The sequence below is a fragment of the Pavona decussata genome, unplaced genomic scaffold (genome assembly GCF_977016875.1).
Source record: "Pavona decussata unplaced genomic scaffold, jaPavDecu1.1 SCAFFOLD_90, whole genome shotgun sequence".
Taxonomy (NCBI): domain Eukaryota; kingdom Metazoa; phylum Cnidaria; class Anthozoa; order Scleractinia; family Agariciidae; genus Pavona; species Pavona decussata.
The window spans coordinates 1,372,756-1,392,797 of NW_028145507.1; the positions used below are offsets into that span (position 1 = coordinate 1,372,756).

General features: G+C 37.2%; 1 protein-coding gene and 2 pseudogenes across 1 annotated transcript; 2 read left to right on the plus strand and 1 right to left on the minus strand.

The window, feature by feature from the left end:
- The first annotated feature begins 15 nt into the window (after positions 1-15).
- On the plus strand, positions 16-1,996 carry LOC146474373 (uncharacterized; annotated as a pseudogene).
- A 3,921-nt stretch (positions 1,997-5,917) lies between these two features.
- Positions 5,918-7,168, minus strand: LOC146474374 (uncharacterized). The gene has a single exon (XM_085117155.1). The coding sequence runs from the start codon at positions 7,123-7,125 to the stop codon at positions 6,532-6,534; it is 594 nt and encodes a 197-aa protein (XP_084973281.1). The 5' UTR covers positions 7,126-7,168; the 3' UTR covers positions 5,918-6,531.
- Positions 7,169-14,140: 6,972 nt separating this feature from the next.
- On the plus strand, positions 14,141-16,141 carry LOC146474375 (uncharacterized; annotated as a pseudogene).
- The last annotated feature ends 3,901 nt before the right edge of the window (positions 16,142-20,042 follow it).

A 20,042-nucleotide genomic window follows, 5' to 3' on the forward strand; every position in this document is an offset into this window, starting at 1 on the left:
GACTTCACACGACGCATGCGACTTACGGAATACTTTCACGATTATAACAACGCCTCTAATCCTAACCCAACTAACCCATTCCGCAACAAAAGCTCATGGACGCCTCCCACTAACAGAGATTCAGCATTAAACGTATACATAGATGCTATTAAACATGACATCTCCACCTCTAATCTCAATCATATAACCGACAACTTAACCCCACACGAACGACAATCATTAGGGAATCTTAAGAAACGACAAGACAACGTTATCAAACCGGCCGACAAAGGCTCTGGGACGGTAGTGATGGACAAAACCTGGTACATAGACGAATGTAATCGACAGCTTAACGACGTTTAATTCTACAGAAAACAAGACGGAGACGTAACTAGCCAAATTCAACAACGAGTTACTATTTACTTTCAACGCATGCTTAAAGACGGCTACATTGACGAAAAGACGAAACAATACCTTATACAAACTGACGCCCCATAGTTTCATCTAACAGCCACCCTACAGAACGCATCTCACAATTCGTTGACTACCACATTAACCCTCTCGTCTCTTCCTTGGATTCGCACATTAAAGACGCTACTGACTTTCTTAACAAACTCTCTAGCCTTGGGACTCTACCTAGTAACGCCATGCTTGTCACTCTCGACGTTTCATCATTGTACACCAACATCCCACACAACGAAGGAATTGATGCTTGCCGTCATTTCCTTGAAACTCGTACGGACAAACACATTCCTACTGAGACACTTTGTGACCTTTTACGCATAATACTGACCATGAATAACTTCACATTTAATCAGCAACACTATCTTTAGGTCCATGGTACTGCCATGGGTACTAAGATGGCTCCTTTATTTGCTAACCTTTTTCTCGGCATTTTCGAAACTAACGCTCTCTCTAATGCTCCTTTTTATGTCCATACCTGGTGGAGGTTCCTTGATGATATTTTTATGATTTGGACTGAAGGTCTAGATCATCTTAAAATTTTCATCGATTACCTCAATAATATTCATCCCACTATTAAATTCACTAGCAGTCACTCATTAACTAACGTTCCTTTTCTCGAGGTAGTGGTATCTCTACATAACGGCACGATACAAACTGACCTATACACTAAACCTACAGATAAACACCAACATCTTAGTTCATCATGCCATCCTCAACATACTAAAACATCTATTCCATTTAGCTTAGCTCTTCGCATCCGCCGTATCTCTTCTACTAACGCTACATTTCAACTCCGCATTAATGAATTAAAAGCTTATCTCCTCGCACGAGGATATCATAACACCTTCCTTGACTCACAATTCCTACGAGCTGCTAATATTTCTCGCACTGACGCTCTGCAAACTAACCGCAACGACTCTATTAACCGCATACCTTTTGTCGTTACATATAACCCAGCACTTCCTCACCTCTCTAATATATTACGCAAACATTTTAACATATTACTTTCCTCCGACCGTTGCAGGGACGTTTTTAAACACCCACCTATCGTCGCTTACAGACGCACTTCCAACCTTCGCGACATTTTAGTTAAAGCATAGCTACCGACTGTCACCGCTCCTAACAACACTAATTCACCACCAGGATCTTTCCGCTGTGGACAAAATTGCGCCACTTGTCCTTACATTACTAACGGTCTTAAACATTATACATTTTCTTCCACAGGCGAAACCCGTAACATCACTTCACACATAACCTGTAACACCAAAAATTTAATCTACATGGTACAATGTAACCGCTGCCATCTACAATACATAGGTGAAACTAAGCGACGTCTCAAAGACAGATTCAACGAACATAGACGCCCAGTTGACAAAACTAACATTACATTTAAACCAACTACTGTCTCTGAACATTTTCTTTCTCAACCTAACCACTGCCACACTGACATGCAACTAATACCACTTGAAGTTATCCACTCCTCACGTGATTCAATCAGAAAAGCCAGAGAGTCTTTTCTTATAGATTTAGCGGGGACCTTGGAACCCCAGGGTTTGAATAGACGAGATGAATTGTAATTTTTTTATTTTATTCTACTTATTTCCTTTTCCTTTGGTACCGCCTTGTAAACGTCATTTCCGCCGCTCCTATGTATTGCAACATCCTCCATAATATAATATTGTAACTTCATTTATATAATTTATTAACACCTAAACCTGAAGAAGGCTGGTTTGGCCAGCCGAAATATTGTTTTAAAATATATTACGTTGTGTCAGCTTTGCAGTAGTCTTTGGACTTCTCCTCATCTATTTCAGCGAGAATTGGTAAAAGTGTGCCGAAACGCTGTTATCAACTCACCATGGCGCAAAATACAGTTTTCAAGAAAGAGTTGTATTTCATGACTGGATTTAATTTTTTTTTAAATACTTTGCATCTTTATTTTCACCACGCACGTTACCAAAAAAACAAAAAACAAGAGTACGAAAGACACATATTACAATACATTTGAAAATACTAATGACTAAATGTTACAGTTTTGCAGTTTACAACGCGAAAAGAAAGAAAAATGATCTAGTAAATGCATTTCTAATAATGTAATGTACGCGGAGAAGGACATTTTTAATAGGTAAGAGCATCCTTTAAAGTGAGTATTTAGGATATAAGTTATGAAAAGCTTTCTATTTGATATTTGAGAGTGATATCATCTTTGAAACCTTCAAGAGTTATTGCTTGGGAATGTAGCTTACGAGAATAAATATAATATCGCATGAATAAAAGGGTATAATTGACTTTTCTGGTAACTTTTTTCTCATGTTGGCTAGAAAGCATCCCTAATAGCGTTTCTTCTATCGAGGGGGAGAAATGTGAATTATTTGAGTTATTGAACCATTGAATTACATTAGCCATAAACACTTTTGTGAAGTGACAATGGAAAAACAAATGATCAATAGAGTCAGGGTCACCACAATAGAGGCACTTATCGTCATCTTTTATCCCAAATCTGTGTAATTCTTTCTTAGTTATAATGATTCTGTGTATGAATTTGAAGTGGAACTCCCTGAGTTTATTCTCCTTACAAATTGTCTTCAATGATTTAAAAATTGTTTGCCAATCGTTGTCACTTACTGACAGAGACCTGCTCCATTTCATCGGGCCAGTATGACAGCGGGGACTGCCATTGATGAACAACCAGTAAAAATCTTTTGCCTTTATTTTGTTTAGGTTTAATTGAGTGTTATCATTAAGCAGGAATTTAAAGGTGTTGTCCATACGCAAATTATCCGTGATTGCCTGTTCACAGCTTCTAGCTTTGATCAATAGGTGCCTGGGTATAGCGCTAGTAACTTAGTAGAGTTGAAGGAAGTTTGAACGGCAAGAATATTTTTGACTGAACTCTTGAAATGAAAGAAAAGCGCCATTTTCATTCAGCAGATCCTTAATTGTAAGAATGCCCGCTTTTAGCCACTCATCATAATAAAAAGATTTTCCATCAGTTAAAATGTCTTTGTTATTGAATAGGATCAGTTCTTGAAATCCGTCACCACTATACAAGCCTTTCAGATCATTGAAAAAGGTAAGGATATCTTTATAAAAAGTTGGCATTTGGGGTAAACGTTTTGGATCATAATTACATCTTAAGAGAAGATTTAGGCCACCACACTTTTTGAAGAAATGATCCGGAATTGTTTTCCAGTTTCGAGTCTCTGTTGACAGTAGTCTCGGAATCCAGGCTAGCCTTAGAGCTTTAATCATCACATCAAAATTGATCATGCGAATTCCCCCTGCTGTTATATCCTGGTAAAGACTTTCCCTATTTATTTTGTCCCGCTTATTTTTCCAAATGAAGTTAAATAATCTCTTCTTAACATTGGGAATGATTTCATCAGGTACATTGAGGTTGGAGATTGAATAAATTAATTTGGCTAATCCTAAAGATTTGATGATCATAACTCTACCAAATAAAGTTAAGTCTCGGGCTTTCCACATATCCAATTTTGTTTGCAATTTCCTTAATTTTAACATGAAATTATGTTCGTCATTTTTCTTTTCATCGTATGAAATATAAACGCCTAAAACTTTAACGGGGCAACGCAACCACTTCACATTTAACGGCGTCGACTTATTTGCTGACCATTTTCCCAGCCATATCGCTTTGGTTTTTTTGGTGTTGAGACGCAGCCCGGAGATGTCTGTAAAGTCGTTTACAGTTTTCAGAGAGTTCTCTGCAGAGGTTACATTATCACAAAAAAGGTTAGTGTCGTCCGCGAATTGGCTTATTTTAATCTCATTTCCAAAGATCGTTATTCCCTTGATATCTCTACTCTGGCGAATTTTGTTGGACAAGATTTCCGCAGACAATACAAATAGATACGGGGAAAGAGGACAGCCCTGCCTCACCCCCTTGGACAATTTAAACCAATTTGTTGCAAATCCATTGTTGATCAATGCACTCTCGATGTTGGAGTAGAATACTGTTACCCATTTTCTGAGGCTCGTTCCAAAATTGAAAGTATTTAACACTTTTATTATCAACGGCCATTCTAAAGAGTCGAACGCTTTGTTGAAGTCAAGCGAAATTAGAATTCCTCCTTTTTTTTCGATTCTAGTGTGTTCCATTACGTCATTAATAAGTCTAATATTTTCGCCAATGTATCGTCCTTTTATAAAACCAGTTTGGTCAGTGTGTACAAGGATGGAGAGAACTGTTTCTAATCTTTTAGCGATTGCTTTTGATGTTATTTTGTAATCAGTATTTAGTAGAGTAATGGGCCTCCAGTTAGAGAGCGCTGACAAAGGACCGTCCTCTTTCGGAAGGAGAGTAATTACTCCTCTCCGTTGCGAGATGGAGAGCTCACCCAATTCGTAAGCGGCATTTAAACTTGCGACAAGATCAGTACCCAATAGTTCAAAGAAAAATTTGTAAAATTCAACTGTGAATCCGTCTTCTCCCGGAGATTTTTCATTTTGAAAGGTTTCAAGCGATTTTTTACATTCTTCATAAGTTAAAAGGCCCTCGCACTTCTCACGATCATCCTCTGAGAGACGCGGCATATTTAAATTTTCAATAAATTCGTTGTATTTTGTTTCAGAAAAGGATATATTGGACGTATAGAGGTCCTTAAGGAAGGACTCAATTTTGTCTAGAATTAGATTTTCATCCTTTATTTCGCTGTCATTCTCGGTTATAAGTTCAGTAACGATTTTTTTATTGTGATTCCTTTTCTCTAAGTTAAAAAAGTATTTAGTTGGGTGTTCTCCGTTCTCCAGCCAACGGCATTTCGATCGAAACATCGCTGCTTTTCCTTTTTGTTCGTAAATTAACTCAAAATCCTTTTTAAGTTTGGAATACTTCTCCAATATGTTATTTATATCCGGGTGTTGGAAGTTGTTACAAATTAAATTGTCTAGTTCATCGAGCTGGCGCTTGATTTCATTTTCCTTATTATGATTCATTTGAGCCTTTCTTTTAGCAAATGTGATCGTCGCCGCTCTTATTTCCATTTTTAATAACTCCCAAAAAAGACGTTTGTCTTCGATTTGAGATCTAAGTTCACAAGTTTGGGCATAAACAGAGCGAACTGTATTCACATAACTCTCATCAGTCAACAAGGTATTGTTAAATTTCCAAAAGCCTGGTCCTCGACTAGTTTCCTTAGGCCACGAGAGTGATATCTGTACCGCTTTATGATCTGGTGCAATTGCTGGCACAATTGCACAAGTTTTAACATATTTCTCCAAATTTTTGGTGATCAAGAAGAAGTCTATTCTTGATTTCACACCAAGCGACTTGGACTCATACGAGTACTTTCGCAATTTGGGGTATTTAGCTCGTTGGATATCAACTAAATCAAGCATTTCCATGGTTGTTAGTATAAGATTTCTATAATCGGTTGCCTTCCACGGTGCACCACCTGTTTTGTCTTTCTTTGACAAAGAATAATTCCAGTCACCGACAACTATAAGGGTGGTAAGCTCCGATTTGTCAATTAGACACCAATTTAGTTCTTGAATGAATTCTAGTTGTTCAGACTGGCCATTAGGAGCATAGATATTGCAGAGTGTTAACTTTAACGACTTGAGAGTAGTGTTAATGAGCACTATTCTTCCTGAATTGTTCTTATATGTGTAATCTATCTTGAGCTGTAATGATGGCGCGATGAGAATGCAAACACCCTTACTATGGTGACTCCCGTGAGAGAAAATAATTTCACCTCCCCATTCGTTTTTCCAGAGCGCTTCATCATTAATATCTGAGAAAGTTTCTTGAAGAAAATAAAACAAGGCATTTTGGTCTTTAAGATATGAAAAGATACTCCTCCTTTTGACATTGTCCCTTATTCCCCGTACATTAAGGGATAAAACTGCACATTTTTCATTTGCTTGCATTATAAATGGTATTCACACACAAACACAACAGTAAAATTTAACACTTACACGTCGAGGCAGCGACTTACAAAATACACTTAAACAATTAACTAAATATACGAGGTCCCTTCCTCGATAACCTTAGCCTGTTCCTTCGCAAAGTTAATTAAGAAATATAGAAGGCAATAAATTATTTAACAATCTTAAAGAAGAACTACTGGATTAGATATTTTTAAGATCGTCTTCTGCATAAATCCTGACAGGATTTCCATCTGGCGATGTTTTTATGTAGATTTTCCCATCTAATGTCCAACAGCTAACTAATAATCCGTCTTTACGCATTTGATTTGCCTTCATCAATACCTTTCTCCTAGAACTAGTTAAGTTTTCAGTTATGAAGATACGCCCGCCCTCCTTGCTGCTGACTGCCGCCGAATAATTTGGAAAAAGCTGATGCACGCGAACGTCTTTAAGTTTTGCTCTCGATTTGTACAATTTAGATTTAACTTTGTGGCTAATAAATTTTACTATAATAGGTCTGATACCTTTTTCAACTCCTTTCCTATTAAGATGATGGGTAATCTCGATGTCTTCAGGCGATATTGCAACGTTGAGAGCTCCAGAGATTTTCAACACCACCTTCTCTGTTGATTCGTAAGCACTCTCAGGGATGCCACATATCTCCACTGAATTTTTCCTTGTATATTGCTCCAATTCATCTTGAAAATCATATAGTTCCGCTATTTCTTCGGCCTGCTCCTTGATTTTATCTCGAGCCTGATCAAGTTCTTCTTTCAGTTGTAAGTTAAGATTCATCGTCTTCTCAAGTAACTCTTTCGTGTCATTTAATTTCCTCTTTTGAGCTTCGAGTTCGGCTAGTTCGCTGGATAATTCGTTATTTGATGCCAGGATAGCGGATATCTCGGATTCGATTCCACCGAGCATGTTTCTAATATCGGCCAAACTCGGCTCTTCCGCTTCTTCTCTTGTCTTTTCTTGTTGGCTCTTGGCCGCCATGTTTTGCCGTTTAGATTCACGTGGTTCTTCTTCAGTCGAACTACGGTCGCTTCGTTTAATCTTGCGGCTTCCTCTTGTCATTGGGGTATCAAGTTATGCTTTACGGCAATTCTCAACGTTCTAGGAGATTATGTCGGTTAAACATTTACGATTTTGCGAAGGTTTTTAGCACCGCTCAGAAAACGCGCCCTCTCGGGTCGAGTCCACGCATGACACCCCCTGACTGGATTTAATGCAAAACCCATTTCTCAGCGAGAAATGGTGACAATGTTTAAAGACGCTGTTTTCAACCCACAGTGGAGCAAAAACACAGTTTTCAAGAAAGAGTTTTATTGCATGACTGGGTTTAATGCAAAACGCATTTTTCAGCGAAAAATAGTTAAAACGTGGCAAAACGCTCTAATTAACCCACAATGGAGCAAGACACAGTTTTGGAAAAAGTTTTTTATTCCATGAGTGGATTTGATGCAAAACACATTTTTCTCTGACATATGGTAAAAATTTGACAAAACGCTTTTTTCAATCCACAATGGAGCAAGACATAGTTTAAAAAAAAGAGTTGTTTTCCATGATCAAATCTGATACAAAACTTATTTTTCAGCGAAAAATGGTGATAATTTTTAAAAACGCTGTTCTTAACCCAAAATAGCGCAAAACACAGTTTTCAAGAAAGAGTCTTATTCCATGAGTGGATTTGATGCAAAACGCATTTTTCAGAGAGAAATGGTTTAAATTTGGCAAAACGCAGCTTTCAGGACACGATTGAGGAAAACAGTTTTCAAAAAAGATTTGTATTCCATGAGCGGATTGATGCTAAATGCATTTTTTTGCTAGAGATAGTAAAAAATTTAAAAAATTGCTCTTTTCAACCCACAATGGAGGAAAAAATAGTTTCCAGAAAGAGTTTTATTCCATGAGTGGATTTGATGCGAAACGCATTTTTCAGCGAGAAATGGACAAAATTTTGAAAAACGCTGTTTTCAACCCACATTGGAGCAAAACAGTTTTCAAGAAAGAGTTATATTGCATGACTGGGTTTAATGCAAAACGCATTTTTCAGCGAGAAATGGTTAAAACGTGGCAAAACGCTCTAATTAACCCACAATGGAGCAAGATATAGCTTTGGAAAAAGTTTTTTATTCTATGAGTGGATTTGATGCAATGGATCAAAACTCAGTTTTCAAGAAAGAGTATTATTTCATGAGTGGATTTGATGCAAAACACATTTTTCTGCGACGTATGGTAAAAATTTGACAAAACGCTTTTTTCAATCCACAATAAAGCAAGACATAGTTTTCAAAAAAGAGTTGTTTTCCATGACTGGATGTGATGCGAAAAGCATTTTTCAACGAAAAATGGGAAAAATTTTGAAAAAGGCTTTTTTTAACGGAAAACGGAGCAAAACACAGTTTTATAGATGAGTTTTATTCCATGACTGGATCTGATGCAAAACGCATTTTTCAGCGAAAAATGGTGATAATTTTTAAAAACGCTGTTTTTAACCCAACATAGCGCAGAACACTGTTTTCAAGAAAGAGTTTTATTCCATGAATTGATTTGATGCAAAACACATTTTTCAGTAGGAAATGGTTTAAATTTGGCAAAACGCGGCATTCAGCACACGATTGAGGAAAACAGTTTTCAAAAAAGATATGTATTCCATGAGTGGATTGATGCTAAATGCATTTTTTTGCTAGTAATAGTAAAAAATTTGTTAAATTGCTCTTTTCTACCCACAATGGAGGAAAAAATAGTTTCCAGAAAGAGTTTTATTTCATGAGTGGATTTGATGCGAAACGCATTTTTCAGCGAGAAATGGTCAAAATTTTGAAAAACGCCGTTTTAAACCCACATTGGAGAAAAACAGTTTTCAAGAAAGAGTTATATTGCATGACTGGGTGTGATGCAAAACGCATTTTTCAGCGAAAAATAGTTAAAACGTGGCAAAACGCTCTAATTAACCTACAATGGAGCAAGACACAGTTTTGGAAAAAGTTTTTTATTCCATGAGTGGATTTGATGCAAAACACATTTTTCTGTGACATATGGTAAAAATTTGACAAAACGCTTTTTTCAATCCACAATGGAGCAAGACATAGTTTAAAAAAAAGAGTTGTTTTCCATGATCAAATCTGATACAAAACTTATTTTTCAGCGAAAAATGGTGATAATTTTTAAAAACGCTGTTCTTAACCCAAAATAGCGCAAAACACAGTTTTCAAGAAAGAGTCTTATTCCATGAGTGGATTTGATGCAAAACGCATTTTTCAGAGAGAAATGGATTAAATTTGGCAAAACGCAGCTTTCAGGACACGATTGAGGAAAACAGTTTTCAAAAAAGATATGTATTCCATGAGTGGATTGATGCTAAATGCATTTTTTTGCTAGAGATAGTAAAAAATTTGTTAAATTGCTCTTTTCTACCCACAATGGAGGAAAAAATAGTTTCCAGAAAGAGTTTTATTTCATGAGTGGATTTGATGCGAAACGCATTTTTCAGCGAGAAATGGTCAAAAGTTTGAAAAACGCCGTTTTAAACCCACATTGGAGAAAAACAGTTTTCAAGAAAGAGTTATATTGCATGACTGGGTGTGATGCAAAACGCATTTTTCAGCGAGAAATGGTCAAAATTTTGAAAAACGCCGTTTTAAACCCACAATGGAGGAAAACACAGTTTTCAAGAAAGAGTTATATTGCATGACTGGGTTTGATGCAAAACGAATTTTTCAGCGAAAAACGGTGAAGACTTGGCAAAACGCTCTTACGAACCCACAATGGAGCAAAACACAGTTTTCAAGAGAGTTTTATTCCATGACTGGGTTTGATGCAAAACCCATATTTCAGCGAGCATTGGTGATAATGTGGCAAAACGCTGTTTTCAACTCACCATGGCGCAAAACACAGTTTTCAAGAAAGACTTTTATTCCATGAGTGGATTTGATGTCAAACGCATTTTTCTGTGAGAAATTGTGAAAACTTGGAAACACGCTGTTTTCAACCCACAATTGAGGAAAACACAGTTTTCAAAAAAGATTTGTATTTCAAGAGTGGATTTGATGCAAAACCCATTTTTCAACAAGAATTGGTGAAAATGTGACGAACCACTGTTTTCAACTTACCATGGGGCAAAACACAGTTTTCAAGGAAGAGTTGTATTCCATGACTGGGTTTGATGCAAAACCTATTTTTCTGCGAGAATTGGTAAAAATTTGGCGAAACGCTGTTTTGAACTCACCATAGCCCAAAACACAGTTTTCAAGAAAGAGTTTTAATTCACGAGTGGATTTGATGTCAAACGCATTTTTCCGTGAGAGATAGTGGAAAGTTGGCAACACGCCGTTTTCAACTAACAATTGAGGAAAACATAATTTTAAAAAAAGAGTTGTATTCCATGAGTATATTTGATGCAAAACCCATTTTTCAGCGAGAATTGGTAAAAATTTGGCGAAACGCTGTTTTCAACTTACCGTGGTGGAAAACACAGTTTTCAAGAAAGAGTTTTAATTCACGAGTGGATTTGATGTCACACGCATTTTTCCGTGAGAAATGGTGAAAAGTTGGCAAAACGCGGCTTTCAACCCACAATGCAGCAAAACACAGTTTTCGAAAAAGATTTGTATTCCATGCGTGGATTTGATGCAAAACGTACTTTTTTGCTAGAAATGGTGAAAATGTGACGAAACGCTGTTTTCCACTTACCATGGCGCAAAACACAGTTTTCAAGAAAGAGTTGTATTCCATGACTGGATTTGATGCAACACCCATTTTTCTGCAAAAATTAGTAAAAATTTGGCGAAACGCTGTTTTGAACTCACCATAGCGCAAAACACAGTTTTCAGGAAAGAGTTTTAATTCACGAGTGGAGGAAAGAATTTGATGCAAAACGCATTTCTCAGCGAGAAATGGTTACAATCTTTAAAGACGCTGTTTTCAACCCACAATGGAGCAAAACACAGTTTTCAAGAAAGAGTTATATTGTATGACTGGGTTTAATGCAAAACGCATTTTTCAGCGAGAAATAGTTAAAACGTGGCAAAAAGCTCTAATTAACCCACAATGGAGCAAGACACAGTTTCGGAAAAAGTTTTTTATTCCATGAGTGGATTTGATGCAAAACGCATTTTTAAGCGACGAATCGTGAAACTTTTGCAACACGCTGTTTTCAACCTAAAATGGATCAAAACTCGGTTTTCAAGAAAGAGTATTATTTCATGAGTGGATTTGATGCAAAACACATTTTTCTGCGACATATGGTAAAAATTTGACCAAACGCTTTTCTCAATCCACAATGGAGCAAGACATAGTTTTAAAAAAAGAGTTGTTTTCCATGACTGGATCTGATGCAAAACGCATTTTTCAGCGAAAAATTGTTATTATTTTTAAAAACGCTGTTTTTAACCCAAAATAGCGCATTCCATAAGTGGATTTGATGCAAAACGCATTTTTCAGTAGGAAATGGTTTAAATTTGGCAAAACGCGGCATTCAGCACACGATTGAGGAAAACAGTTTTCAAAAAAGAGTTGTATTCCATGAGTGGATTGATGCTAAATGCATTTTTTTGCTAGAGATAGTAAAAAATTTAATAAATTGCTCTTTTCTACCCACAATGGAGGAAAAAATAGTTTCCAGAAAGAGTTTTATTTCATGAGTGGATTTAATGCGAAACGCATTTTTCAGCGAGAAATGGTGAAAATTTTGAAAAACGCCGTTTTCAACCCACATTGGAGAAAAACAGTTTTCAAGAAAGAGTTATATTGCATGACTGGGTGTGATGCAAAACGCATTTTTCAGCGAAAAATGGTGAAAATTTAAAAAAACGCTGTTTTCAACCCACAATGGAGCAAAACACAGTTTTCAAGAAAGAGTTATATTGCAGGACTGGGTTTGATGCAAAACGGATTTTTCAGCGAGAAACGGTGAAGACTTGGCAAAACGCTCTTACGAACCCACAATGGAGCAAAACACAGTTTTCAAGAGAGTCTTATTCCCTGACTGGGTTTGATGCAAAACCCATATTTCAGCGAGCATTGGTGATAATGTGGCGAAACGCTGTTTTCAGCTCACCATGGCGCAAAACACAGTTTTCAAGAAAGAGTTTTATTCCATGAGTGGATTTGTTGCAAAACGTATTTTTCAGTGAGAAATGGTTTAAATTTGGCAAAACGCGGCTTTCAACACACAATGGAGGAAAACATCGTTTTCAAAAAAGAATTGTATTCCAAGAGTGGATTTGATGCAAAACCTTCTTTTCTGCGAGAATTGGTAAAAATTTGGCGAAACGCTGTTTTGAACTCACCATAGCGCAAAACACAGTTTTCAAGTAAGAGTTTTAATTCACGAGTGGATTTGATGTCAAACGCATTTTTCTGTGAGAAATTGTGAAAACTTGGCAACACGCTGTTTTCAACCCACAATTGAGGAAAACACAGTTTTCAAAAAAGATTTGTATTCCAAGAGTGGATTTGATGCAAAACCCATTTTTTAGCGAGAATTGGTGAAAATGTGACGAAACGCTGTTTTCAGCTTACCATGGTGCAAAGCAAAGTTTTCAAGGAAGAGTTGTATTCCATTACTGGATTTGATAAAAAACCCATTTTTCTGCGAGAATTGGTAAAAATTTTGCAAAACGCTGTTTTCAACTCACCATAGCGCAAAACACAGTTTTCAAGAAAGAGTTTTATTTCACGAGTAGATTTGATGTCAAACACATTTTTTCCGTGAGACATAGTGGAAAGTTGGCAACACGCTGTTTTCAACCCACAATTGAGGAAAACATAATTTTCAAAAAAGATTTGTATTCCAGGAGTGGATTTGATGCAAAACCCATTTTTCAGCGAGAATTAGTAAAATTTGGCGAAACGCTGTTTTCAACTCACCATAGTGCAAAACAGTTTTCAAGAAAGAGTTTTATTTCACGACTGGATTTGATGTAAAACGCATTTTTTGATGAGAAATGGTGTAAATTTGGCAAAACGTGGCTTTCAACCCACAATGGAGCAAGACACAGTTTTCGAAAAAGATTTGTATTCCAAGAGTGGATTTAATGCAAAACGCAATTTTTTGCTAGAAATGGTGAAAACTTGGCAAATAGCTCTTTTCAACCCACAATGGAGGCAAAAATAGTTTAAAGAAAGAGTTTTAATCCATGAATGGATTTGATAGAAAACGCATTTTCGGCGAGAAATGGTGAAAATTTCGAAAAACGCTGTTTTCAACCCACAATAAAGCAACACACAGTTTTCAAGAAAGAGTATTCCATGAATGGATTTGCTGCAAAACCCACATTTCAGCGAAAAATTGCGGCGAAACGCTGTTTTTAACTCACCATAGCGCAAAAGACAGTTTTCAAGAAAGAGTTTTAATTCACGAGTGGATTTGATGTCAAACGCATTTTTCCGTGAGAAATGGTAAAAACTTGGCAACACGCTGTTTTCAACCCACAATTGAGGAAAACACAGTTTTCAAAAATGATTTGTATTCCAAGAGTGGATTTGATGCAAAACCCATTTTTCAGCGAGAATTGGTGAAAATGTGAGGAAACGCTATTTTTAACTTACCATGGTGGAAAACACAGTTTTCAAGAAAGAGTTGTATTCCATGAGTGGATTTGATGCAAAACCCACATTTCAGCGAGAATTGCGGTGAAACGCTGTTTTTAACTCACCATAGCGCAAAATACAGTTTTCAAGAAAGAGTTGTATTTCACAAGCCTCCACACGTACACGTAATCGCCGTAAACGCAAACCACGTAACACTCGCACAGCCATCAGACTTGACACAACCTCTGTCATTAACCTGTCACAAACTCCACTTCCTAACGACGAATCATCAGTTCTTGCTGGCGGTTTAACCTTTTGCCCTACACCCAGACGTATTAACTGGTCAGAAGTGTCAGCTGACATTAATGACTTCACACGACGCATGCGACTTACGGAATACTTTCACGATTATAACAACGCCTCTAATCCTAACCCAACTAACCCATTCCGCAACAAAAGCTCATGGACGCCTCCCACTAACAGAGATTCAGCATTAAACGTATACATAGATGCTATTAAACATGACATCTCCACCTCTAATCTCAATCATATAACCGACAACTTAACCCCACACGAACGACAATCATTAGGGAATCTTAAGAAACGACAAGACAACGTTATCAAACCGGCCGACAAAGGCTCTGGGACGGTAGTGATGGACAAAACCTGGTACATAGACGAATGTAATCGACAGCTTAACGACGTTAAATTCTACAGAAAACAAGACGGAGACATAACTAACCAAATTCAACAACGAGTTACTATTTACGTTCAACGCATGCTCAAAGACGGCTACATTGACGAAAAGACGAAACAATACCTTATACAAACTGACGTTAAACCTGGCGCTTTTACATTTTACCTAAAATTCACAAGACTGGAAACCCAGGACGCCCCATAGTTTCATCTAACAGCCACCCTACAGAACGCATCTCACAATTCGTTGACTACCACATTAACCCTCTCGTCTCTTCCTTGGATTCGCACATTAAAGACACTACTGACTTTCTTAACAAACTCTCTAGCCTTGGGACTCTACCTAGTAACGCCATGCTTGTCACTCTCGACGTTTCATCATTGTACACCAACATCCCACACAACGAAGGAATTGATGCTTGCCGTCATTTCCTTGAAACTCGTACGGACAAACACATTCCTACTGAGACACTTTGTGACCTTTTACGCATAATACTGACCATGAATAACTTCACATTTAATCAGCAACACTATCTTTAGGTCCATGGTACTGCCATGGGTACTAAGATGGCTCCTTTATTTGCTAACCTTTTTCTCGGCATTTTCGAAACTAACGCTCTCTCTAATGCTCCTTTTTATGTCCATACCTGGTGGAGGTTCCTTGATGATATTTTTATGATTTGGACTGAAGGTCTAGATCATCTTAAAATTTTCATCGATTACCTCAATAATATTCATCCCACTATTAAATTCACTAGCAGTCACTCATTAACTAACGTTCCTTTTCTCGAGGTAGTGGTATCTCTACATAACGGCACGATACAAACTGACCTATACACTAAACCTACAGATAAACACCAACATCTTAGTTCATCATGCCATCCTCAACATACTAAAACATCTATTCCATTTAGCTTAGCTCTTCGCATCCGCCGTATCTCTTCTACTAACGCTACATTTCAACTCCGCATTAATGAATTAAAAGCTTATCTCCTCGCACGAGGATATCATAACACCTTCCTTGACTCACAATTCCTACGAGCTGCTAATATTTCTCGCACTGACGCTCTGCAAACTAACCGCAACGACTCTATTAACCGCATACCTTTTGTCGTTACATATAACCCAGCACTTCCTCACCTCTCTAATATATTACGCAAACATTTTAACATATTACTTTCCTCCGACCGTTGCAGGGACGTTTTTAAACACCCACCTATCGTCGCTTACAGACGCACTTCCAACCTTCGCGACATTTTAGTTAAAGCATAGCTACCGACTGTCACCGCTCCTAACAACACTAATTCACCACCAGGATCTTTCCGCTGTGGACAAAATTGCGCCACTTGTCCTTACATTACTAACGGTCTTAAACATTATACATTTTCTTCCACAGGCGAAACCCGTAACATCACTTCACACATAACCTGTAACACCAAAAATTTAATCTACATGGTACAATGTAACCGCTGCCATCTACAATACATAGGTGAAACTAAGCGACGTCTCAAAGACAGATTCAACGAACATAGACGCCCAGTTGACAAAACTAACATTACATTTAAACCAACTACTGTCTCTGAACATTTTCTTTCTCAACCTAACCACTGCCACACTGACATGCAACTAATACCACTTGAAGTTATCCACTCCTCACGTGATTCAATCAGAAAAGCCAGAGAGTCTTTTCTTATAGATTTAGCGGGGACCTTGGAACCCCAGGGTTTGAATAGACGAGATGAATTGTAATTTTTTTATTTTATTCTACTTATTTCCTTTTCCTTTGGTACCGCCTTGTAAACGTCATTTCCGCCGCTCCTATGTATTGCAACATCCTCCATAATATAATATTGTAACTTCATTTATATAATTTATTAACACCTAAACCTGAAGAAGGCTGGTTTGGCCAGCCGAAATATTGTTTTAAAATATATTACGTTGTGTCAGCTTTGCAGTAGTCTTTGGACTTCTCCTCATCTATTTCAGCGAGAATTGGTAAAAGTGTGCCGAAACGCTGTTATCAACTCACCATGGCGCAAAATACAGTTTTCAAGAAAGAGTTGTATTTCATGACTGGATTTAATTTTTTTTTAAATACTTTGCATCTTTATTTTCACCACGCACGTTACCAAAAAAACAAAAAACAAGAGTACGAAAGACACATATTACAATACATTTGAAAATACTAATGACTAAATGTTACAGTTTTGCAGTTTACAACGCGAAAAGAAAGAAAAATGATCTAGTAAATGCATTTCTAATAATGTAATGTACGCGGAGAAGGACATTTTTAATAGGTAAGAGCATCCTTTAAAGTGAGTATTTAGGATATAAGTTATGAAAAGCTTTCTATTTGATATTTGAGAGTGATATCATCTTTGAAACCTTCAAGAGTTATTGCTTGGGAATGTAGCTTACGAGAATAAATATAATATCGCATGAATAAAAGGGTATAATTTAATTTTCTGGTAACTTTTTTCTCATGTTGGCTAGAAAGCATCCCTAATAGCGTTTCTTCTATCGAGGGGGAGAAATGTGAATTATTTGAGTTATTGAACCATTGAATTACATTAGCCATAAACACTTTTGTGAAGTGACAATGGAAAAACAAATGATCAATAGAGTCAGGGTCACCACAATAGAGGCACTCATCTTAGTTACAATGATTCTGTGTATGAATTTGAAGTGGAACTCCCTGAGTTTATTCTCCTTACAAATTGTCTTCAATGATTTAAAAATTGTTTGCCAATCGTTGTCACTTACTGACAGAGACCTGCTCTATTTCATCGGGCCAGTATGACAGCGGGGACTGCCATTGATGAACAACCAGTAAAAATCTTTTGCCTTTATTTTGTTTAGGTTTAATTGAGTGTTATCATTAAGCAGGAATTTAAAGGTGTTGTCCATACGCAAATTATCCGTGATTGCCTGTTCACAGCTTCTAGCTTTGATCAATAGGTGCCTGGGTATAGCGCTAGTAACTTAGTAGAGTTGAAGGAAGTTTGAACGGCAAGAATATTTTTGACTGAACTCTTGAAATGAAAGAAAAGCGCCATTTTCATTCAGCAGATCCTTAATTGTAAGAATGCCCGCTTTTAGCCACTCATCATAATAAAAAGATTTTCCATCAGTTAAAATGTCTTTGTTATTGAATAGGATCAGTTCTTGAAATCCGTCACCACTATACAAGCCTTTCAGATCATTGAAAAAGGTAAGGATATCTTTATAAAAAGTTGGCATTTGGGGTAAACGTTTTGGATCATAATTACATCTTAAGAGAAGATTTAGGCCACCACACTTTTTGAAGAAATGATCCGGAATTGTTTTCCAGTTTCGAGTCTCTGTTGACAGTAGTCTCGGAATCCAGGCTAGCCTTAGAGCTTTAATCATCACATCAAAATTGATCATGCGAATTCCCCCTGCTGTTATATCCTGGTAAAGACTTTCCCTATTTATTTTGTCCCGCTTATTTTTCCAAATGAAGTTAAATAATCTCTTCTTAACATTGGGAATGATTTCATCAGGTACATTGAGGTTGGAGATTGAATAAATTAATTTGGCTAATCCTAAAGATTTGATGATCATAACTCTACCAAATAAAGTTAAGTCTCGGGCTTTCCACATATCCAATTTTGTTTGCAATTTCCTTAATTTTAACATGAAATTATGTTCGTCATTTTTCTTTTCATCGTATGAAATATAAACGCCTAAAACTTTAACGGGGCAACGCAACCACTTCACATTTAACGGCGTCGACTTATTTGCTGACCATTTTCCCAGCCATATCGCTTTGGTTTTTTTGGTGTTGAGACGCAGCCCGGAGATGTCTGTAAAGTCGTTTACAGTTTTCAGAGAGTTCTCTGCAGAGGTTACATTATCACAAAAAAGGTTAGTGTCGTCCGCGAATTGGCTTATTTTAATCTCATTTCCAAAGATCGTTATTCCCTTGATATCTCTACTCTGGCGAATTTTGTTGGACAAGATTTCCGCAGACAATACAAATAGATACGGGGAAAGAGGACAGCCCTGCCTCACCCCCTTGGACAATTTAAACCAATTTGTTGCAAATCCATTGTTGATCAATGCACTCTCGATGTTGGAGTAGAATACTGTTACCCATTTTCTGAGGCTCGTTCCAAAATTGAAAGTATTTAACACTTTTATTATCAACGGCCATTCTAAAGAGTCGAACGCTTTGTTGAAGTCAAGCGAAATTAGAATTCCTCCTTTTTTTTCGGTTCTAGTGTGTTCCATTACGTCATTAATAAGTCTAATATTTTCGCCAATGTATCGTCCTTTTATAAAACCAGTTTGGTCAGTGTGTACAAGGATGCAGAGAACTGTTTCTAATCTTTTAGCGATTGCTTTTGATGCTATTTTGTAATTAGTATTTAGTAGAGTAATGGGCCTCCAGTTAGAGAGCGCTGACAAAGGACCGTCCTCTTTCGGAAGGAGAGTAATTACTCCTCTCCGTTGCGAGATGGAGAGCTCACCCAATTCGTAAGCGGCATTTAAACTTGCGACAATATCAGTACCCAATAGTTCAAAGAAAAATTTGTAAAATTCAACTGTGAATCCGTCTTCTCCCGGAGATTTTTCATTTTGAAAGGTTTCAAGCGATTTTTTACATTCTTCGTCAGTTAAAAGGCCCTCGCACTTCTCACGATCATCCTCTGAGAGACGCGGCATATTTAAATTTTCAATAAATTCGTTGTATTTTGTTTCAGAAAAGGATATATTGGACGTATAGAGGTCCTTAAAGAAGGACTCAATTTTGTCTAGAATTAGATTTTCATCCTTTATTGCGCTGTCATTCTCGGTTATAAGTTCAGTAACGATTTTTTTATTGTGATTCCTTTTCTCTAAGTTAAAAAAGTATTTAGTTGGGTGTTCTCCGTTCTCCAGCCAACGGCATTTCGATCGAAACATCGCTGCTTTTCCTTTTTGTTCGTAAATTAACTCAAAATCCTTTTTAAGTTTGGAATACAACTCTTTCTTGGAAAACTGTTGTCTAGTTCATCGAGCTGGCGCTTGATTTCATTTTCCTTATTATGATTCATTTGAGCCTTTCTTTTAGCAAATGTGATCGTCGCCGCTCTTATTTCCATTTTTAATAACTCCCAAAAAAGACGTTTGTCTTCGATTTGAGATCTAAGTTCACAAGTTTGGGCATAAACAGAGCGAACTGTATTCACATAACTCTCATCAGTCAACAAGGTATTGTTAAATTTCCAAAAGCCTGGTCCTCGACTAGTTTCCTTAGGCCACGAGAGTGATATCTGTACCGCTTTATGATCTGGTGCAATTGCTGGCACAATTGCACAAGTTTTAACATATTTCTCCAAATTTTTGGCGATGAAGAAGAAGTCTTTTCTTGATTTCACACCAAGCGACTTGGACTCATACGAGTACTTTCGCAATTTGGGGTATTTAGCTCGTTGGATATCAACTAAATCAAGCATTTCCATGGTTGTTAGTAT